Raw genomic sequence first — 24,536 nt, forward strand, 5'->3', positions numbered from 1 at the left:
GTCTCTCAGGAGGAAGATGCCTCTGGGAACTCGCTCGTCCATGGCCGCGGCCATCAGAGGGTAAGTCAGGACGACGGTCCGCGGCCATAGACATTACAGCCATAAAGCCCGCGCAAATGCTGGAAGAAATGATGTGTCCCCAAAATGGCAGCCCCCAAGGAAGCTTTATAAATAAAATAGATAAATAACTAAAGTATCTAAATAAAGAGAGCAAACACGTTATTTGTCTTCTACTTAATCTTATTAACCCCTTCCCGACATTTGGCGTACATGTACGTCATGGAAAGTACTGACTTCCCGCATCTTGCCGTACATGTACGCCAAATGTTTGGGACCGGCTCAGAAGCTGAGCCGGTGCCATCATCACCGGATCTCAGCTGTATCTTACAGCTGACATCCGGCTGTAACGGCGGGGACCGAAATTAGCTTCGATCCCCGCCATTAACCCCTTAAGTGCAGCGCTCAAACGCGATCGCTGCACTTAAGGTGTTTGCAGCTCATCGGAACCCCAGTAATGAAATTGCCGGGGTTCCGGTGGCTGCAATGGCAACCGGAGGCCTAATACTGGCCTCCCGGTCTGCCTAGCACCGAAGCCGGTCAAGATCCGCCCGGCGGCGGAGCCTGATCGGCTTCCGTAGCTGCCGGCAAGATGGCGCCGGGTCAGGAGCTGATCCGGCGTCATCAGCGGTGGATGTCAGCTGTACTGTACAGCTGACATCCACCTGTAACGGCAGGAACCGGAGCTAGCTCCGATCCCTGCCATTAACCCCTTCGATGCAGCAATCGAAAGCGATTGCTGCATCGAAGCGGTTACTAGCAGATCGCCAGCCCTGACAGGCAATCGGGACTGGCGACTGCTGTTATGGCAACAGGAGACACAATGGTCTCCTGCTCTGCCATTACGGAAGCCGATTTAGGCCCCGCCGGGAGGCGAAGCCTAATCGGCTTGCTGTCAGTGAATGACTGACAGATCTAATACATTGCACTACATAGGTAGTGCAATGTATTAGAAAAAAAAATATCTGACCGTTGGACCTTCAAGTCCCCTAGTGGGACTTGAGAAAAAGTGTAAAAAAAGTATAAAAAAGTGTAAAAAAAAGTGCAAAAAATAAAAGTTTGAAAACAATAAAAGTTTCAAGTAATCAAATATAACACAATCCCCCTTTTACTCTTATCAAGTCCTTTATTATTGAAAAATAATAATAAACCATATGTATTTGGTATCGCCACGACCGTAACGACCGGAGGTATCAAAATATTATATTATTTATTGCACGCGGTGAACAGCGTAAAAAAAACCGTAAAAAACGTTACCAGAGTTTCTGTTTTTTGGTCACTTTGCCCTACAAATATTAGAATAAAAAGTGATCAAAAAGTCGCACGTATCCAAAAATGGTACCTATAAAAACTATAGCTCGTCCCGCAAAAAACAAGCCCTCATACACCTCCGTCGACAAAAAAATTAAAAAGTTATGGTTCTCACAACTTGGCGACAGAAAAAATACATTCTTTTTACAAAAGTAATTTTATTGTGCAAAAAGTTGTAAAACATAAAAAAGTGCTATAAATTAGGTATCGCCGGAATCGTACTGACCCGCAGAATAAAGATAACATGTAATTTATAACGCATGGTGAACGCTGTATAAAAAAAAAAACGAAAAAAGCTGTGCCAGAATTGCGTTTTTTTGTTTACCTGGCATCCCAAAAAATAGGATGAAAGGTGATCAAAAAGTCGCATGTACCCCAAAATGGTACCAATAATAACTACAGCTCGTCCCGCAACAAACCAGCCCTCATACCGCTACGTCTATGAAAAATAAAATTAGTTATGGCTCCAATAAGTCAGGAAATAAAAAAATATGCAGTTGTGCCCGAGGGGAACATTTCTTCTGTTTGAAGAGGCGATTTTTCAAGGACCTAAAATTAGGGAACCAGGAAAGGGAGGGCCCAAACATATCCGCTGGAAGAGACGGTGCCCGTATTATACCAGGACAACACTCTCCCAGCAAAATTCCCCAAACTACAAAGGAACGGAGTGTGGACCAAAAGGGGGATAAGAAATGACACCATTTATCAGTGCGACACCGGCCTGTGCGGAAAGGATTGCTTCACAGCGTAACACACATCTATGGATTATTTTATTGTTTTTTTTTACCCAGTTATTATACCACCTGACTATGCCCCTTATATACTCAGCCCGGCTTACATATGCCCTACATTATAAACGGAAACACCAGTAAGACTCCAAACAAAACTACTACCAAGCAAAATCCACGCTCCAAAAGCCAAATGGCATTTCCTCCCATCTGAACCCTACAGCGTGCCCAAACAGCAGTTTCCTTCCACATATATGGCATCGTCATACCCGGGAGAACCCTTTTAGCAATTTTTGGGGTGTGTGTCTCCAGTGGCATAAGCTGGGCACGACATATTTGCCACTGAATGGCATATCTAGGGAAAAATATAAATTTTTAATTTGCACCATCCACAGCGCATTCATTTATGGAAAAGACCTGTGGGGTGAAAATGCTCACTACACCCCTTAATAAATGCCTTGAGGGGTGCAGTTTCCATAGTGGGGGTCACTTCCCAGGGGTTTATTTTTATTGTTTCACATCTGAGCCTCTGCAGTTGTGAACCAATACTTTGTAAATCGCCAAATTAGGCCTCAATTTTACATGGTACCCTTTCACTCCTGAGCCTGGTCGACTGTCCAGGCAAGAGATTAGGGCCACATGTAGGGTGTTTCTAAAACCAGGAAACCCAGCATAATAATTAGAGAGCTGTCTCGTTATGGTGGCACAAGCTGGGCACCACATATTGTCCACATATCTGTGGAAAAAATCCCATTTTCACTCTGCAACATCGAGTTCACACTAAATTCTACAAAACACCTGCAGGGTTAACATGCTCACTACACCCGTAGGTAAATGCATTGAGGGGTGTAGTTTCCAAAATGGGGTCACTTCTGGGGGGTTTCCACTGTTTTGGGCCCACAGGCGCCCAGAAACATCTGCACTCCAAATGGCGGTCCTTCCCTTCTGAGCCCTGCCGTGTGCCCAAACAGCAGTTTATGACCACATATGGGGTATTGCCGTACTCGGTAGAAATTGCTTTACAAATGTTGGGTTCTTTTTTTCCTTTATTTGTTGCGAAAATGAAAAAATTTGCGCTAAAGCTACGTCTTATTGAAGAAAAAGGATTGTTTTTATTTTCACTGCCCAATTCTAATAAATTCTATGAAACATCTGTGGGGTCAAAATGCTCACTACGCCCCTAGATGAATTCCTCAAGAGGTGTAGTTTCCTAAATGGTGTCACTTTTTGGGCGTTTTCATTGTTTTTTCCCCTCAGGGGCTTTGCAAATGTTACATGGCTGCCGCAAACCATTCCTGCTCAATGTGATCTCCAAAAGCCAAATAGCGCTCTTTCCCTTCTAAGCCAAGCCGTGTCTCCAAACAGCCGTTTATTACCACATGTGGGGCATTGTTTTACTCGGGAGAAATTGCTTTACAAATTTTGTGGTGCTTTTTCTCCTTCAGTCCTTGTGGAAATGAGTAAAAATAAGCTAAACCTACATTTTCTTTGAAAAAAATTTAGATTGTCATTTTCAGGGCCTATTTCCAATAATTTATGCAAAAAACCTGTTGGGTCAAAACGCTCACTATACCCCTAGATAATTTCCTCAATGGGCGTAGTTTCCAAAATGGGGTCACCTGTGGGGGGTTTCCACTGTTTTGTCCCCTCAGGGGCTTTGTAAATGTGACATGGCCTCCACAAACCATTCCTGCTAAACTTGAGCTCCAAAAGCCAAATAGCGCTCTTTCCCTTCTCAGCCTCGCCGTGTCTCCAAACAACCGGTTATTACCACATGTGGGGTATTGTTTTACTCGGGAGAAATTGCTTTACAAATTTTACGGTGCTTTTTCTATTTTAGTCTTTGTGAAAATGAGAAAAAAAAAAATCGCAAAACCTACATTTTCTTTGAAGAAATGTTGATTTTAATTTTCACGGCCTACTTCTAATAATTTCTGTAAAAAAGCTGTGCGGTCAAAATGCTCACTGTACCCCTAGATAATTTCCTTGAGGTGTGTAGTTTCCCAGATGGGGGTCACTTTTGGGGGATTTTGACTGTTTTGGCACCGCAAGAGCCCTTCAAACCTGACATGGTGCCTAAAATTTATTCTAACAAAAATAAGGCCCGAAAATCCACCAGGTGCTCCTTTGCTTCTGAGGCCGGTGCTTCAGTCCAGTAGCACGCTACGGCCACATGTGGGATATTTCCTAAAACTGCAGAAACTGGGCAACAAATATTGAGTTTCATTTCTCTGGTAAAACCTTCTGTGTTATAAAAAAAATTGTACTAAAAATTTATTTCTGCAAAAAAATATGAAATTTGTAAAATTCACCTCTACTTTGCTTTAATTCCTGTGACATGTGTAAAGGGTTAAGACATTTTCTAAATGCTGTTTTGAATACTTTGAGGGGTGAAGTTTTTAAAATGAGGTGACTTTTTGGGGGTTTCTAATATATAAGGCCCTCAAAGCCACTTCACAACTGAACTGGCCCCTGTAAAAATGGCCTTTTGAAATTTTCTTGAAAATGTGAGAAATTGCTGCTAAAGTTCTAAGCCTTGTGAGGTCATAGAAAAATAAAAGGATGTTCAAAAAACGATGCCAATCTAAAGTAGACATATGGGTGATGTTAATTAGCAACAATTTTGGGTGGTATAACTGCCTGTCTTACAAGCAGATACATTTAAATTGAGAAAAATGCAAATTTTTGCAATTTTTCGCTAAATTTTGGTGTTTTTCACAATTAAATACTGAACATATCGAGCAAATTTTGCCAGTAACATAAAGTCCAATGTGTCACGAGAAAACAATCTCAGAATCGCTTGGATAGGTGAAAGCATTCCGGACTTATTACCACATAAAGTGACACATGTCAGATTTGAAAAATGAGGCTCGGTCAGGAAGGTCAAAAGTGGCTAAAGAGGGAAGGGGTTAATGAAACTAAAACTAAATACAAGAGACATTCCCTATAAGTAAATGCAATAGATGTTGTTGACATTTGGTTGGTACCATATCCTGAACTAAACATATGCTCATTTGTGGGGAGCATCAACTCGGAAAGTGGAGGCAGGTATTTATGAAGCGATGGACTTGTTTAGGAGTGTCCATTTGCAGACTGTTCCAAAAAATTTGGAAAAAAAAAGTGCCTCTCAAATCTAAAACCGATTTTGGGAGAAAGCTCATTGGGTGCAATATTCACCAGTGGCGAAATCATGAAATCCAGAGTCACAGAAGGACAGAATTTATAAATAAATTAGGCCCTGTCCACATAGTTTTTTGAAGGCAGAAACAATCTGCCCAAGAATTCTTTCAGGAATTAGCGGGGAAAAGGACCGCGGGCAAAAAAACGCAACGAAAAACGCTCGTAAACAAGCTCTGCCTCTTTTCAATGGAAGATCAGAGGCGGAACCACGGCAAGAAAGGACATTCCGCTTTGTCTCCCTGCGAGCAGCTAAAAGCCGCACGGGTAAAAACAAACCGCCTCTGCCTCCCATTGAAATCAATGGGGGGGGGGGGCAGTTTAATTTTTGGGCGTCGATTCAGACGTGGTTTCAAAATTAGCGCAAAAAACAAATCAGTGCGAACTCAGGACCTTAAACTGTCTCAATCTGACTGAACATTTTTTTATTTCCCCCGATGACCGCCAGGATAAAAGGTCCCTGGTTTTCTACAGAGTGCTGTAGCCCTTTGTAAATGGAGCACTTTAATGGAAGATTTTTAAATATAAACGATTCGCCTAGGCAAAATACAAACCAATTGTAATTCGTTTGCGCCTAACTAAAACAATTCCAAAATCACTGTCTTTTAACCCCTTCCCGCCGCAGCCCTTTTTTAGATTTTCATTTTCGTTTTTTCCTCCCCACCTTCCAAAAGCCATAACTTCTTCATTTTTCTGTCAATATAGTCCTATGAGGGCTTGATTTTTGCGGGACGAGTTGTAGTTTTTCGTAGCACCATTTATTTTGCCATAGAATGTACTAGGAAACGGGAAAATAATTATTTGTGGGGTAGAAAATAAAAAAAAGTGATTCCTCCATGGTTTTTTGCGTGCCGTTTTTACAGAATGTGCAATTAAAACAACATGTTAACGTTATTCTGTGGGTCAATACGATTACAGCGATACCAAATATATATAGTTTTTTCTATATTTTACTACTTTTACAAGTAAAAACCTAAGTGTAAAAAATGTAATTTAATTTACTAATGTATTGCAGTATATCGTGATTCTGACAGGCTTCTATTATGCCTTGCCAGAGGCAGGGCTTAATAGCTGCACAAAGATGGCGGACCTGGGGGCCTTCATTAGGCCGCCAGGCAGCCATAGCAACAGTCGCCCCTCCGCGATTGCATTGCGGGGCGCGATGAGCTGTTAGAGGGGGTCGCCCACCTCTTTCTAATGATTTAAATGCTGCGGTCGCTATTAACCGCAGCATTTAACGAGTTAAACGAGCGGGATCGCTCTCGAGCGCGATGCTGCTCGTTACTCTGAAGTGTTGGCTGCAACATACAGCCGACACCCGCATCGTATGGAGCGGGTTTACTCCGTGAGCCTGTTCCGTACTTCCCCTACTGTCAAATGTCGGGAAGGGGTTAAGTCTTATGGGTTATCCTCATTTAGTCTTGCAAGTTTCCAATTAGCAGATATTTCAAAGACTGGCCTACTGGAATTGCTCAGCTATTGGATGTCAAAGGCAATCTACCGATCGCAAGCGTGGAACTGATCATCCGGCTGACAAAATTAAAATGTGTGACAATCTTTATAGCAATATAATAAAAACTAGAGAGACAAAATAGACCCAGAAATTCAAATAGAAACACAAACACGCTTGCGATGACCAGTGCCATTCAGACCTCAATCCTCACACTACGGATACATAATGGCATACTGTGCCAGCAAGGAGCAGGTTAAAGGAGCAATAAACCTTGGCGCTGCAGGTGAGAACTGCCAGGCTTCTATTCACTGAAGGGAACATGGATTTGCGCAATGTGACCTAGTGTACGTTCTATTGCCGGCTATAATTTGATATTATTTGTGACGGCAGAGCTGGCAGAGATTGATAGCTCTCCTCCTTTACGCATTGAGGCGGTAAACCATATTCTTTCCACAGCCATTTAGCATATTGGATGAGACTTGCTTTCCAATAGGTTTTTCAAGTGCCGTATTTTCCTGCCCTCAGCACAGTGCAGTCGGAGACTCCTTTGTTCTGATTTGTGGCTGAATCTTGTAAACACTACAGGGTCCTTAGCGCAGATTTAGCAGATACAAATATCCAATGCTATATCCAGGGATATTCATGGAAATTCTGCATTAATGTTTGGTCAAATCTCTAAAAAGAAAATATGAAATTCATTAATTGCTTAAATAATTACCCTGTGTTGTCAACGGTTACAATTATAGCGATAAATATACTGGAAAATATGGAAACTGCACAACTGCTGAAATTCATGAGGTAAATCCAGTCACATTACAATCAAGTATATGTGCCCACTTATTTCATTTATTTCTGTTGCATATATAGCGGCAACATATTTTGCAGGGTTGTACACCGATATCCAATGTATTACAATCAGATATCATCTACGTTTTGTAACGTAAAGAGACCGGATGCCAGTTATAAGTCATCTTTATGTAGTCCCTAAAAGTGCAACGTGCTGCATTTCTGCTCCATAGTCAGCCATATAGATAAATAATGGACCCGCAACATGGAACAGATAGCAATGTATTTTCTTTTTTTTTTTTTAACCAGGGACTAGACATACCGGAGGACTAAACATAAATTGGATTTGAGGAAAATTAAAAAGAGAACAACGCTCCCCCTTTGCTGACCGTGCCAATTCACATATTTCTCCCTTCCAAACAAGCAGTCAGGAAAGTAGTTTATGACTAAACTGCAGCTGGCAGGAACTTTGCACCTTCCACCCCGGAGGCCATTCATGTACTGGAGAAGACCCCAATGCACTAATGATTATTGACAATATTAGGGAACTCAACTCATCCGCAAACATTTTACACGCGGAAAGAAGCGCATGCCGCAGATGTTCAAATCCTCATTCTGCTCCAGATGTTTCACCCTTTTCAAAAGTAAAGAAGTGAAGCAGTAAATCCACAGCAAAATCCATGTGTAACACGTGGACTTTGCTGCGGATTATCCGCAACAAACCTACTCTGAGTTTGGGTACCCATAGCAGAATTGCTGCAGATTTTCAGTCCATAATTGCTGCGGAAAAACTGCAGCAAAAATTGCACGTAGGAAGAAGAAAAAAAAAAAAAACGACTTCACCTGGCGTTCTCATAGTGACGCCTCACTGCTCCCCTATCTGGTCTATGTGCTGCCGGACTCCTGGGTTTCATCCCATGTGATCATCATCTCAGGAGTCCGGCAGCACAGAGACCAGCCGGGGAGCAGTGACGTGCTGCTATAGGAATGCCAGGGGAGGAGAGTATCATTTTTTTTTTAAACCCCGGTTTTACTCCGCATCGGCAAACCGGGCAAAAATCTGCACCAAATCAAACACTATTTGGTACAGACTCTCGAGACCCGAAATCCCTGCGATATTGGTGTTGGATTTTCTGCTGAGTTTTCCGCAGCAAATCCAACCTGTGTGAACATACCGTTAAAAGGAACAATGTTAATAACACTAAATTAAATGTGGACCTTTTCTTTTCAGTGACCCAGCTACATAGAAGGTGAAAGCGCCTACAAACAAGTCAGAAGATTGTGTGTGTGTGTGTGTGTGTGTGTGTGTGTGTGTGTGTGTGTGTGTGTGTGTGTGTGTGTGTGTGTGTGTGTGTGTGTGTGTGTGTGTGTGTGTGTGGTGTTTCTTGTTTTTAGGATCTTCCATTTACATTTTCTTTTCTCGGATACGGATGCATATTACAGACCTGTATTTTCATACATCATTGACTTCTATGGGGAGATTGAAGCTGTAATATTGTAATATGGGTTCGATAGCATGCAGCGTATTTTTAAACATAGGCACCATATTGAAATATGGTCGTACATAAATTAGACTGTGTGAATAGGTCTATTGACTATTATTACTGGTGTATTCCAGACCTTTTAAATACAGAGTACGGATCTCAAATATGGTTGAGTGGGTGAACCCGATCCACAAGCCAACAAATGTAGGATCAGATTTAATATTTGGGTTTAACTGAGTAATTTGGCTACAAATTATTTCTTAAAAAGTCAACATAAGATATTCAATATGTTTTCCAAAAGGACAAGGCGAGTTAAACCTGAAGGAATCGTGCACACGTGAGTCCGCACATCAACAGGACAGCAGCTCGGAGTAGCACATGTTTTTACCCAAATAATCCCCACTGATATTTTGGCAGTTGAAGCTGGAACTAAAAACCATACGGCATAGATGGACACCCTGCAGGTTGACAGGCTGCAATGCCCACAATGCCTGCTGTAACTTTAGAATGCCAGGCCTGGCTGTGAATAACCTCTGAAGTGGTCAGAGCTGTGGTGCTGGGCCAATGATGCGTCATCCTAGTGTTTTTAGTTGTAGGAACCTTATTCATAGGTTTCTTTTTTCCCCATGTTGCAAAAGATAATGTGGTTAACCCTTGTTAATCCATATTCTATTCTATATTAATGCACAATCATGAAAGGTGATTTTTCACACCAATATTTATTATCCATGTCCATCCATCTCGTGTAACCGAAAATGGACATCATAAAGAACCACATTGGTTTCAACTGGATTTCTTTTGTGCATGAGAAAAAAAAAAAAAAAAAAGTCTTAAAATTGTGCCGTCATGTGTCTGGTCTATATACACTAAATTGGTTGTCTGCCTACCAGGACACATGGCAGGAACAGAGGGTGGTCCCTAACTCAGACACTGCTAAAAACACCTCTCTCTCAGGAGTAACCAACGTACCAGTGAATTACACGGACAGCCCAGTAATGTGCGCTAGCCGGGCGTTTCTCCCAACAATAGCAGCTCTTTGTGTGGGGTCCAGGCAATGGAATCCCTGTGATCAGTTGTCAGAGGACCTTTTATTTTCTTTAAAGCCAATGGGACAACAAATCAGATGTCAGATTGCAACCATTTGTTACCCATTGTCTTCCAGTGATTAAAAACCAATGGAAATTGGTCAATGTAAATTTTTTTCACAACGGTTGTAAAAAAATCCAAAAAAATTATACAAAATTAATTCATAGTCACGTATTTAATTTTTTTTTTTACTCCTTATATATCAGCTATAATTATTTAATGAAAACAAAAAAACAATACTTTATATTTTAGGAGGCTGATAGACCACTTGCCAGTAAGAACTTTCATAGACATATCCACGAGTTAAAGAGGCTCTGTCACCAGATTTTGCAACCCCTATCTGCTATTGCAGCAGATCGGCGCTGCAATGTAGATTACAGTAACGTTTTTATTTTAAAAAAACGAGCATTTTTGGCCAAGTTATGACCATTTTTGTATTTATGCAAATGAGGCTTGCAAAAGTCCAAGTGGGTGTGTTTAAAAGTAAAAGTCCAAGTGGGCGTGTATTATGTGCGTACATCGGGGCGTTTTTAATACTTTTACTAGCTGGGCGCTCTGACGAGAAGTATCATCCACTTCTCTTCAGAACGCCCAGCTTCTGACAGTGCAGATCTGTGACGTCACTCACAGGTCCTGCATCGTGTCGGCCACATCGGCACCAGAGGCTACAGTTGATTCTGCAGCAGCATCAGCGTTTGCAGGTAAGTCGATCTTACCTGCAAACGCTGATGCTGCTGCAGAATCAACTGTAGCCTCTGGTGCCGACACGATGCAGGACCTGTGAGTGACGTCACAGATCTGCACTGTCAGAAGCTGGGCGTTCTGAAGAGAAGTGGATGATACTTCTCGTCAGAGCGCCCAGCTAGTAAAAGTAGTAAACACGCCCCGATGTACGCGCCTAATACACGCCCACTTGGACTTTTGCAAGCCTCATTTGCATAACTACAAAAATGGTCATAACTTGGCCAAAAATGCTCGTTTTTTAAAAATAAAAACGTTACTGTAATCTACATTGCAGCGCCTATCTGCTGCAATAGCAGATAGGGGTTGCAAAATCTGGTGACAGAGCCTCTTTAATGTACAGGATTTAAGAAAGTAAAGCATATTAAAAAGTTCAATATAATAATAGTGGAGTAGGTAATTAATATACAAATATGTATGTCAATCTGCTGCGCACAATCTGCAGCCACCCAGCTGTTGTGAAACTACAACCCCCAGCATGCTGGGAGTTTAGTTTCACAACTGCTATAGGGGCTGCAGGTTGAATATCACTGATTTGAATGATTCTGGAGATAACTGAAATAAGAGTATGGGTCATTGTCACGGTCCCATAGAATCAACTATCAAGGTGAACCCACTGTGTCACCAAGGGATTTGACTTAGGGCTACTCCAGTGAGCAGAGTCTACGGGAACCCCTGTTCTTCACCCTTTAAAGAGGCTCTGTCACCAGATTCTCAAATCCCTATCTCCTATTGCATGTGATCGGCGCTGCAATGTAGAGAACAGTAACGTGTTTTTTTTGTTTTGTTTTTTAAAACGTTCATTTCTGGCCAAGTTATGAGCTATTTAATATATATGCAAATGAGCTTTGAAATGAACAACTGGGCGTTTTTTTTTCGTTATGTCCAGCTAGGCGTGTATTGTGTTTTTAACTGGGCGTGTTTACGTGTATGACGCTGACCAATCAGTGACCAGTCAGCGTCATACACTCCTCTACATTCATTTACACAGCAGCGATGTGCCGCCACATAAACAGAGATTAACGTTAATCGAGTGTCCTGATAATGAATACACATGACCTCCAGCCTGGACGTCATGTGTATTCAGAATCCTGACACTTCTGAATCTTTTCTGTGAGATTCCCGCAAACCACGCGTAATCTCGCGAGATTACGGAGGTAAACGAGATTTCGTTTCCCTTGCTGGAAATCTCAATGAAAAGAGTCAGAAGTGTCAGGATTCTGATTACACATGACGTCCAGGCTGAATTTCATGTGTATTCATTATCAGGGCACTTGATTAACGTTAATCTCTGTGTATGTGGCGGCACATCGCTGCTGTGTAAATCAATGGAGAGGAGTGTATGATGCTGACTGGTCACTGATTGGTCAGCGTCATACACGTAAACACGCCCAGTTAAAAACACAATACACGCCCAGTTGTACATAACGAAAAAAAAACGCCCAATTGTCCATTTCAAAGCTCATTTACATATATATAAAATAGCTCATAACTTGGCCAAAAATGAACGTTTTAAAAAGAAAAAAACGTTCCTGTTCTCTACATTGCAGCGCCGATCACATGCAATAGGAGATAGGGATTTGAGAATCTGGTGACAGAGCCTCTTTAACCCATGTACAGGGATATGGACTTCGCTCCAGGGGAACCCCAGGTTGCTACCTTATCCCTTGGCGATGGCTGTCGTAAGAGGTGCAGCGTAGTCTGGTGAGCAAAAGATCAGGGCAGGCTGCGGAGGGTCGTCGCAGTAAATGTAGCAAATGGTCAGGGCAGACAGCAGGCACGTATGGTCAAAGGAACAGGCAAAGGTCAAATACAAGAAGTCAATAGGTGATCTAGCTTAAACACTAGAAACATTTGGAACACTGAGGAACCAAATTGCTCTTGCAAAAAAGTTTCAGAGCGGGAAGGCCTTTTAAAGCTCAGGGACAGCTGGGAGAGCAATTTTGTCGCGCACTAGGGCCAAGCGTAGAGCATTGGCGGCTGGAGTGGCCGCCAGATGATCTAGAAGCAGGGGAGCGGTGTCGGACAGAAGAAGGGGAATGCAGAACGGAGGTAAGTGGACAACGGGGAGCAGGAGTTGCTACAGTCATATTTTTTTTCTATTATTAGTGGTACTCCATCTGCTGGAGCATCACTGACCCCGAGCCCACAGTATCTGGAGATATTAAACGGTTTTTGGTCATCAACATTTGTAGTGGTAATGGACAAAAGTAGTCCGGCAGCAAAGAGAGCACGCAGTGACTGTCAAATGACATCGCTGCGCTCCTCCTGTGTTGATCTGTTAGGCTTCGGATCACACACACATGGTTTTTGTGGCAGTTTTTGAGCCAAAGCCAGGAGTAAATCCCAAAATAAAAAAAAGTATATAAAAGGAAAGATTAGTTTACTTTCTTCTTTATATCCATTTACGCTTGCTACCTGGATAGTAAACCACCAGACCGGCCGGTACTCACATCAGAAGGTTGGTTCCGGTAATTATTTTTAACCAGAAAAATTAATTGGCGGTTTATTGTTTAAATAGGCACGTGAAGTTCGTGGCGAGAGTTCCGACTGCGAGGGAAGCTTCGAGACCCCAGAACCGACATGCCTGTCACAGACAACTCACCAATCCCCGGCCAACACATCAGGGGAAGAGGACGGCTAATAAGTTCCATTTGGACCATGGGAACCACTAGGCGGCGGGATGTAAACTAACTTTGAGCCTGCAAAAGAGCCTGAGACAAAGCTTGGAATTTGTAACCAATGCATTACATGTGCATCTTCACCAATCAGAGGATTTTAAGGGGGTTATCCACGACCGGAAAACTGATGACCTATCTACAGGATAGGTCATCAGTATAAAATCGGTGGGGGTCCGACACCCGGACCTGCACCGATCAGCTGCTTTGGCTGCCTCTGGATGTTTTGAAGGCTACGCAGTAGTTGGAGCAGCTGATCGGTGCGGGGTCTGGGTGTCGGACCCCACCGATCATATACTGATGACCTATTCTGTGGATAGGTTATGAGTTGTCCGGTCGTGGACAACCCCTTTAAGGACAGAGAAAAGCAGCTGGTAAAAGCATTAAATCGAGGAGCTGACAGCTAGGCAATGTCCACATCACGATTTTAGCCTAATGTATACGCTGGGAAAAGCTCCAGACGAATAGGTTAAATTTAGGCTGACGGGTGCCTTAGCAGTGGCACAGTTTAAATGGTATACGTTAAACATATAGGTCACGAACACTTATGACCCCGTTCATGATGTATACATTTAACGGATACAATTAGAGCCTATGGGTGACGGATGCCAGTATTAGGCATCTATTTAACGCACACGTCGGCCATAGACTAGAATAGTATCCGTTTAACGTATACATCATGAAAGGGTATTGAAAAGCCCATGATGCATACGTTAAGCGTATACCTGTGACGTTTGCCACACATTGGCATACGTCACCCATGTTGAAAACCGTAAGCCGTGCAAGATCACTTGGGATGGAAAAGCGTTCTCTACTACGCTATTCCATTCTTAAAAAAAAAAAAAAACGACATAGGCCAAAAGGATACCCTTGGCATCAGTTGGGGTAATGGAGCCCTATGGACACATTTAGAGCATTTCTTCCTTTATTATAAATTTTAAGACAAAAAGGTGGTTACAGAGGGGCAGGACGTCTGCCAAGTCCAAAAAAAAAACCATGTCAACATTTCACAGTATGAAGACATAAATGTCAAAATAAGTAACACGTATGAAAACAATAATCTCAAAATCCTATACTGCGCACCACCCATGGATCATAGAAATAAAAAAAAGTGTAGGAAAAGAGATGAAGGGGGAAAGAATGAGGGGAGAGGGGAAAGGAGGAGGGGGGGGGGAAAAGAGGCCAGTAAATCCCATCATGACCCCACCGCCATGTCAGAGTGATAACATGTAGGGTCACTCAGGAGAGCCCTGTATTCCGCTGAATTTTGGAAATCTATCCAGAGATGCCAGGTCTTGTAAAATCAATCATGATTATCTGATAGAGAAGGCTATAGGTTTGCCATGGTCATCACATCATTGGACCTTCGAAAACCAGAGTGAAATTGGAGGAGATCTCTGCGGTTTCCACAGCAATGGTATACACATCATAGCAGCAGCAACTAGATGTCTAAGAATTGAACCTTTGTAAACCAGGATTGGAATCTCGCAGTGATGTAAAAGGAACACGGAAGGGCCCATTTACATTGTCAAATCCGTTACTGTGCGGATAACTCTGGGTCACCGTCTCCCAGAAAAGGAGTCAGAACCTCACCAGACCAAAAACTATGCAAAAACGTGCCTTCCTCAGAGTCACATCTCCAACGCACGGAGGAAGCATCAGGGAATATAGCATGGAAGCAGGTAGATACATGATACCATCTTGATAAAAGTTTATAATTCGATTCCTAAAATCTGGAACTAATGGAGGTCTTGTGGGTAAGGGTAAAGATTCTGGAACGCTGTTTAGAGGAGGGAGCTATATCGAAGTCTGTTTCCCATTGAAAAGGTATGTCGGAGATGTTTGATTCGTTGGTGTCAAGAGTAGTTTATAAGTCAGTGACAATGTATGGCGCAAGAATTCTGTCCCCAGGCACAGTGTTTCAAATGTAGTCTTATCCCTAACGTGTGAGGCTCTTGTGGGTAGGGTAGATGAGAAGTGTTTGAGTTGAAGTGTCCTCCAGCCTCCCAGAGCACAGGGCTCTGAAGAGAATTTAGGAGCATTTCTGAAATGTGTTTAACTCTGGGGGACACAAAAACTGGGCACAGGAAACCTGAACCCAACAAACAATGCCTTTAGGCCAGGATCGCAAAAGCAGTTTTGCTGTTTTTGGCTGAGCTGGCACAAAAGAATGGAGATGCATCAGTCTTTTCTTAATTCCTTTCCTTTCTTACTTTTGGATTTAATACAGACTTTGGCTAAAATAAAGGCCATGGTAATAACCTTCCCATGGCATTATAAAAGCACTGGTTAAAGGAATTTTGTTTGAGCTATATTTTATAAAGGTACAAGCAATGTAAGTACCAAGAATACTCCGCAATGACCAGCTGTGAATACTAATTTACTAGTTAAGGCTCTGTTCACACTTGTCATGATTTCTGTTTTTACAGGAGTCATGATGGATCCGTTATCAACAGTCATTATCAATTATGACGGATAAATTTTTTCCCCCCATGATATAATGGGTCAGGTTTTTGCTACGCTATTCGGACTGCCTGAAGTCTGACCTAAAATAACTAACAAAGGTGTGAACAGAGCCTAAACAATAGTGATCAGGGAATATTATTTACATTATTCTTGTTCAGTGACTTGGCACACGTATACTCGATTTCCGGAGAAATTATACCAGACTATGTTCGAATGTGAATCCTTGTAATATTGATCGGGTGCTACGTCATTATTCTAAGAAGTTCAGACTGGTCCTGGAGATAATGCTGGTACGGAGTCAAGGGGTTCAGTCTTCGGATAACCAATTCAAAGCAATAGTGGCTGTTGCACCCCCAGCGTCATCCAGCCAAGTAAACAGTTATCCAGTTGAGTTATCCGACTTCAATATCTTTCGTCATTTTTAAGTGATGACGTCATATGGGACGCCTGGGGATTTTCTTTATAATTTTTCATTCAGAGCTCATTCAAACATGGCTGTGATGCCGACAACAACCAACCAGAGTTCAGCTTTTATTTTCCAGAATGCACTACAAAAAGGAAAAGTAAACCCACGACTTTTCCTCAGGTTTGATACACCAGAGCCATAATTTGTGAATGCACTGCGCCCCATCGAGATTCCTGCTGATAATCTACATTTACACTATCACTTCCATAGAAGGCACAAAACGGGAAACACAAAGACATATATACTTTCCTACAAGTTTGAGCTTGTTTTTCACTGCCAAATGAGCAAAAAATATTGAGGAGCTCTGCCTAGCTGCTAGTTTAACCCTTCATGGGCATCTTAGTAGCCTTTATTAAAAACAAGGGCCCTTTTAAAAAGGAATCTAACCTGGTTGAACGTCCTATGCTCGTAGTCATGCTGGCGAGATGTAGACCTACAAGGTTGTCCTATGAATGCACCAAGAGCAGCGGTCCCCAACCTTTCCTTTTTTGCACCAAGAACCAGTTTCAAGCAAGAACATTTTACAATGGACCGGCGGGGAGGGCTTTGCGGTTGGAGGGGGTAAGGTCTCGTCCACACGTAGCAGAATTGCTGCGTTTTTTTTCGTTAGTAATCGCGGACGGAAAATACGCAGCAGAATACAGTAGCAGCAAAGTGGACGAGATTTAACAAATCTCATCCATACGCTGCATAAATATTCCAACCAGAAATTGACCTGCGGTGCGTATTTTTCGTACCGCAGCATGTCAATTCCTGCTGCTGAAAGTGGATTGAATTGCTGCGTTTATCAGAGATGTCACCGTCTCCAAGCATTTAGAAAAACGCAGCAAAATATGCACCATTTTCTGCATTAAAAAAACCGCAGGAAATGCGTTTTTGCCCTAGCGGAAAGTCTGCTACTTTCAATGGAATTGCTGCAGAAATTGTTAGGCGTGGAAAGCATTGCGTAAGTTCACATGTTGCGTAAATTCCGCTGATTTTCCACAACGCAATCCGTTAGGGTATGTTCACACGTCTTAACAAATTACGTCTGAAATTACGGAGCCGTTTTCAGGCGAAAACAGCTCTTGAATTTCAGACGTTTTTGTAAGTACTCGCGTTTTTTCGCGGCGTCCATTACGGACATAATTGGAGCTGTTTTTCAATGGAGTCAATGAAAAATGGCTCCAAAAACGTCCAAAGAAGTGACATGCACTTCTTTGACGCGGGTGTATTTTTACGCGCCGTCTTTTGACAGCGATGCGTAAAATGACAGCTCGTCTGCACAGAACATCGTAAAACCCATTGCAGGCAATGGGCAGATGTTTGCAGACGTATTGGAGCCGTCTTTTTAGGCGTAATTCGAGGCGTGAAACGCTTCCATTACGTCTGAAAAGAGGTCGTGTGCACATACCCTCAAACGTAATGCATAAGGCCGAATTCAGCCAAACGTAGACTACGTCCATGTGACGGCCGTTAAAACAACGGCCGTCACACGGACGCAGATATTTCAATGGGGCCGTCTACACGGCCATTGTTTCAACGTTTCAATGTGAAGGGTCCGTTGAAAAATAGAACATGTCCTATTTTGTTCCGTTTTCACGGAACCCTCTATAGACTCAAGTCTATGGGGATCCGTGAAAACGGAACCCGCACGGGGGCACCTAGACGTGAAAAACGTCACGTTTTTCACGTCCGAGTTTCCCCACGTTCGTGTGAATCTGGCCTAACTGATACAAACGGATGGCATATCCGCTTGTATCCGTCATCCATTGACTTCAATGTTAAAAAAACAGCAAAGGTCCTTTCTGTCATTTTTGATAGAAACAAAAGCGCAGAAGACTACGCTATTGCTTCAGTCAAAAGAAAAAAAAAAACCTGACGGAACGGAGCCTAACTGACGCAAAAACAAAACCCATTGAAATCAATGTTTTTTTTTGACTGAAAAGTATTACTTCCGTTCTTGTGGTCCTCTGACGGATCCGCTAGAAAAGAAGGCAAAACGCAGATGTGAACGAAGCCTTACCCTCTACTTATATAGGTCTCAACTGGCAAAACACTTTCTTTGTTTTACCCAAAAACACGGACCACGTATGGCTCTGTATTACATCGTCGGGAGACCGCTATTTTACGTGTATGGACAGTTTTAGCCTAACACCACTATTTTCCATACACTTCCTTATTATAGAAAAGGATTGGCCTAGACTGAACATACAATAGTTGTTGAGTTAAATATCACAAGTAATTTTTATTCAGCCAGTAGGACACAGAATCAGATTTTCTATACGCAGAAAAGATACGGATTTTCCATCTTTAAGAAAGAAAAGTCACAAAATAATGCATATCAATCAATATCAATAAAGGTTCTGTTCGTGTCGATGTGACAAATAAGAATACGTTAGATCCATTAGTGTGACTCATTGCGGCTAGGTTACTGGGCATTGGTATTGTGATCTTGCACCATTTTCCTGGTTAATTGGTCTTGAGCAAATTAAAGGTTTTATCCCAAGATCAATATTTATCACCTATCCACAGAACCCCCACCGATCACTAGAATGGAATCTTAAGCCCCCCCCAGTGAGGACCTTAAAAGGAGCAGCGGTCAAGCAAGCGCGGTGCCACTCCATTCAATGTCTATGCAACTGACGGGAACAGCCAGGCGATATACTTATCTGTCTCCGTCAGTCCCATAGACCATGAATAGAGCAGCACCAATCATGCTCGTCCGCTGCTCCATTCAAAGTTCTCCTCACTGCAGTTGTGACATGAGAAGGAACGGGGAGCACAGGACCCATGTTCTAGTAATCTGTTGGGGTCTCAGTGGTGGGGCACTCAAATTTGTGGATAGATAAATGTTGATCTTGGGGTGACCCCTTTTAAGGGGTTTTCGCGCTATACTAAATAATGGCATATCGCTAGGATTTGCCATCGCTCACTTATCAATGGGGGTCTGACTGCTATCTTTAGAATGAAGGGGCCACGGTGGTAGTTAACCACCGTGGTGGTGCCTTTGTCGATTGTTCCTGCACAATTCACCTATACATGTAGGAGTCGTTGCTACAAGTTTCACTTTAATAAAAACGCTCAGCTATTATGCATGTATTTGGCAAACCTGCAGTAACTGACAGCGCATTTCATGGTTCATGAAGTTTTGGGGGTTAGACCTGCATGTCATCAATTTACTGAAGATTCAATATTTACTGAAGATTCAACAGCGCATGAAGGCCTTACAGCTCTCTAGTACAAAGTCGCATTGTCTCCCTTTGCTGCCGTAAAGGCTCGGTCGGGTGCCATATGTATCTCCGTATATACGGCATCTGATGGAGCATGCCACAATTTTTTCTGTTGGATTTGGACAAAATTGACCTCTGTATGAAAATTGGAGGTATGCAAAGGTAAAGTAAAGGCCCCATGTACCACTATGGGAGCCCTATAACCGCGCCGCACAAAGCGGGGCGACATTATGGTTCTGTGGAGCTTAAGGGTGTGTGTACATGTTGAGTTTCACTGAAGATTTTCTATGTTTTTTTGTTTGTTTTCTTTAAAATGACGGGAATTTTTTTTTCTCCCATTATCTTTTTTTATACAATAATTTTTATGACATTTTGTCAAAAAGGTGAAATAAACACAATAGTAAGTGGAAAAAGATGAAACACAAATGTCTATCAAAGGAAAATTAAAGTTAGGCCTTATTTACAGGAGCGTGGCGCATCTCGGATGTGAAAAACGTCCGAGGTGCATCTGTGCTCGGTGCTGCGGGACACGATGTCTCGCATCACCCGTAGATGAGTCTATGGAGAGATGCGTGAAAAGATAGGACATGTCCTATTTTCCCACGGACCCTTCACACGGTCCGTTGAAACAACGGCTGTGTAAACGGCCACATTGAATTACATAGGTCCGTGGGACGGCCAATGTTTCAACGGCCGTCCCACGGGCGTTGAACACGCTTGTGTAAATAAGGCCTTAGACTATCATGGATTAGGATGTTTTTTCCTGCTATTTTCACACAAAAAAAGCGCGCAAAAACCTGCCTTACAAGCATCATTTGTGAACACACGGTTAGGGCTCATGCACACGGTCATATTACGGATCTGTAATACGGCATCCAAAGAAATCTAATGGCCCATACTGGACCTGTGTGTCAATAGGATTTTATATACAGTTTATACTAATGGATTTCACATTACAGAGGTATTGTCTTCTAGATATATTGCTTTATACAGGACAACATATGGTCGCATACGGAGTTCCTGCAGGTCCACGGTTCGTACCCGCGGGGACTCAGTGTCCTGCCGAGCGGAGTCCATGCATTCGGCTTTGCCACTAACACAGGTAAAAACTGTAATGTCCCTTTATAAATATTCATTAGGAAATCAGTTTTTAGTAGCAACCCAAAAACGTTCAGCCCGATGAGGTCGCAGCCAGCAAGTGATACATGCCACCAGTGATGCCAGGGTGAGAAAGATGGCGGTCTGGAACCAGTGTGTACGTGTTTGGGTTTTTTTTCAGAGGAGGCCAGCTCGAGACCTTTTCTCTTCATGCCTTTGATGATAGAATTATGACGTCCATCACTAATAAAGACAAAAACCTTGAACGCACTACGTAATACGTTGCAGAATATTTCCCGAAGATATTTCGGACATTTGAACGCAGTTATCTGCTTTTTTTGTTGCCCTTACAGAGAAGTCACGGCGCACGTAATACAACATAACATACAATAGACCAGTCCAGGAGACAAGCGTCTCGGAGAACAGCAGCACTTGCAGGTGGGCACAGGATCATTATCAGCATGATGACTGTGTGGGATGTGCCACGCTGCTTGTCCTCTGGGTAACACGTCTATACACGAGCTCCCGTCTCGCTCCCCAGCAGGTCATATGAGGTTCCCCCAGCCCTGATGAAACTATATAAAAGATACTTTCTTCCTGTCGTGTGCCGCCATGAAGGAGGGCTATGTAGACCGGTCACACAAACAGGATGGCACTGAAACCATGTCTAACAAAGAGCAGGACATTCTGTCCCACAAGTTAGTTCCACATTGGTCCCTACAACAAACAGCCCGCCAGATGATGCCATAGAAGTACCCTCCTGACTGTGGCACTGTATAGAGGGGGCATTGCAGCGGGTAGTAACCTTGTCATGGTCTGACAGCCGGTCACATGCTCTGCCACTGTGCATGTCTGGGAGATTACCACAGCCATACGTCTCACTGTAAACAGCCATAGACCCTTTGTGTCTGCTAGAACTGTTACATCTCCGTTCTGTGGTGGCAGGAAGACACAGACTGCTCCATCCTCTATACCCGCCTGAGAGCAGGGCACATACGACATAACAAATCATAGCACACAATCTGGACTAGCACCAAAAGGTTTCTACTTACCTGGCATGACCATAGTGCCGCCTTCTACCACATTAATGCCCTTGCCACATTGATGCCTACCTGCAGTAATAAAAGACACACTTCTGGCCCACAATAATATGCAGACATCGCTCTTTCCATATATTTAATGCCCTCACTGATGATGATACCACTATGCCAAATTACAGAAGTGCCAACTAGATGTATTCTCTCAACACTATTGCCATTTTCTTGTCTTGCACTTCCAACACAGGAAACACAATGTCAGATCTACAAGGAATCCCATGTCATTGTATACCCCTTTACATTCTTTTTGCCCAGCCATGCCCCTGAGAAACCCAATGCATCATTACCAGCCAAAAAGACAGTTTCCTCCTTACCTGCAGGGGTGGCCCCAAACACTCTCACCACTGGCACTCTTCTTACAGGGCAGTCTCTGAAGTGGGATTTGGTTACATCCAAGCCAGGTACAGGGACAGCCAAATAATAATCCGCAGTCACCAAGCGCAGGGAGAACATCTTTCTGAGGGTAAAGCCCTGTGCCAGGGCAGCAGACCCCTCTCCCTATTCTCACTGTCCCAGACAGGGTATGTCCCACACAGGAAGGTACATGGAAATATATATAGAGAGAGGAGCTAGATAGAGGGCATATGCTCACAGCTGTCCACACACAGTCATATACAGGATAGGCACATGGCATATACTGATCATGGCTTCTTTACTCACGTAGCTGTGCTATATACAAGTATAGAATAGATTTATCTGGAGGTGCTCCTATAGCCGGGCCCTCTGCCCCCCTCTCCCTAAACGTGTCTCAGCAGCGCTCCGTGTCACGTGTAGGGTACCGGTCACCCGTGGCCGGGATCCTCATGCTGCGAGCGAGCTTCCACACTGGTCCTTCAACTCCATGTCACACTCCCCCCCCCGAGCCGGGATACGATTCCTCCGATCACAGCTCTTGCTGCGGCCGCCGCAGCTGTTGTTGCCATGATGGTGACGTCACGGGAAGGGAGAGTGACAAGCTGGTGGGGGTGATCGTGGGCGTGACCACGGTACGCTGAGTGGGAGGAGTGGAGCCGTCAGCCACGCCCCCGTCCGTACGCTCCTTGTTGTAGTAGTAGTAGTAACCCCTAACGTGCCGTGCGCTGCACACACAATGGGAGACGCTGTGCGGGTGGGGGGAAGGCAAGGAAGTAGCGTGGACTTGTTCGCTGACATCTGGGCTTTGTACCTGGATTCAGCGTAGCTGCCTCACTGCTGTTTATCACGACGGCGATAAGTTGGGTTACCAACCGCCGTAAGATACCAATAAGGCTATGTTCACACGCTCGACAAAAAACGGCTGAAAATAGCCGTTTTTTAAGCAACTACCGTTTTTTTACTGCCGTTTTTGGAGTCAATGAAAAACGGCTCAACAAGTGACATGCACTTCTTTTTGTGAGGCTTTTTTTGAAGCGTCCATTTTTAAAAACGGCTGCGTATAAAATGCCTCGTGGGAACAGAACACCGTTTTTCCCATTGAAATTAATGGGCAGATATTTGGAGGCGTTCAGTCCCTGCATTTTTAGCCGTTTTTTGGGGCGTTTATGGCCCGAAAAGCATCTGAAAATAGCCCGTGTGAACATAGCCTAAGGGTTCATTGAACATGTCAAAAAGTGACGTACATTTTTGTGGGGCGGTTTTTTATGCGCCGTTTTTACAAACGGCCGTGTATAAAAACCGCCCCGTGGGAACGAAATGCCGTTTTCCCTTTGAAACCACTGGGCAGATGTTTAAAGGCGTTCAGCCTCCGTATTTTTTGTCGTTTTTTCAGGGCTTACGGCCCAAAAACCGTCTGAAAATAAGCCGTGTGAAAATAGCCTAAGGATTTCATGCAGGCGCTGTAGATTGGGAGCTGCTTTATGCTCACATGGAATTTTTTTGCTAAGCAGAAAAAAATATGCTATGGTGAACTACACTGAGTTTGTGACGCGGAAACTGCGTCCGAATCCATGGCAAAAAACATCCGAAATTGCCTCCAATTGATTTCAATGGGAGGCGGAGAAAGTTTTTTTTACCCGGGGCACTCAATGGCTGCGGCCGAAAAATGCTGCGAAAATGCCGCCAATAAATTGCTGGCAGGTCAAAGTCAGATTTTTCTGCCTGTCAAAAAAACTCCGTGTGAACAGGGCCTTATCCTTTTGATTTTAGCCAGATTTTGAAATGTAAGCGTTTTTGAGGCCTTTTTTCTAATTAAGCAATTGCAAATACCGCAGTCAGATTCTGGTCAAAAACGACTCCAAATGTATGGAGCATTTTTTTTTTCTCCCTCCCGTTAATTTTAATGTATATTTAGAGGAGGACACCGCTCCAAGATAGGGCATGACCCTTTTTTTTTTTCAAGAGTGGTCAAAATTCGCCCCGGGGAAAAAAACCTCTACCTCCCATTGAAATCAATGAAGGGAGGTTTGGGTTTTTTTTGGGTGCAGATTCTGATGCGGTTTCCACTTCAAAATCAGCCCCCAAAAAATGCTGTGAACTGGGCCTAATGTGGTGCCTTCATAGTACAAAACAAGCGGTAATGAAGATAAACAGATGTTACCTTGGGCGATACCTAGAGTAGATCTGGTTTTATTTTGCGTGTGCGCATACCCTCAGGTAGAGGTGTGCACAATCCGTGATTACTGTGCGGACGGTCCGTGGAGTGCCCTCCGCAATCACGGACTGTCGCATACAAGATGTGCATTGACATCAATGAGCCCGGATCGCAATTGCGGACCCTA

General features: G+C 43.4%; 1 protein-coding gene across 1 annotated transcript in view; it reads right to left on the reverse strand.

Annotated features, from left to right (window-relative positions):
• Nucleotides 1–22,822, reverse strand: part of REV3L (REV3 like, DNA directed polymerase zeta catalytic subunit) — a 217,494-nt gene extending 194,672 nt beyond the window's left edge. Inside the window, exon 1 of the mRNA XM_075862281.1 lies at nucleotides 22,155–22,822. Within this exon, the coding sequence (XP_075718396.1) occupies nucleotides 22,155–22,293 (139 nt within the window). The 5' untranslated portion in view covers nucleotides 22,294–22,822. The remainder of the gene's footprint in view (nucleotides 1–22,154) is intronic.
• Between the last annotated feature and the right edge of the window lie 1,714 nt (nucleotides 22,823–24,536).

The sequence above is a fragment of the Rhinoderma darwinii genome, chromosome 4, assembly GCF_050947455.1.
Source record: "Rhinoderma darwinii isolate aRhiDar2 chromosome 4, aRhiDar2.hap1, whole genome shotgun sequence".
In the NCBI taxonomy this organism is placed as follows: Eukaryota; Metazoa; Chordata; class Amphibia; order Anura; family Rhinodermatidae; genus Rhinoderma; species Rhinoderma darwinii.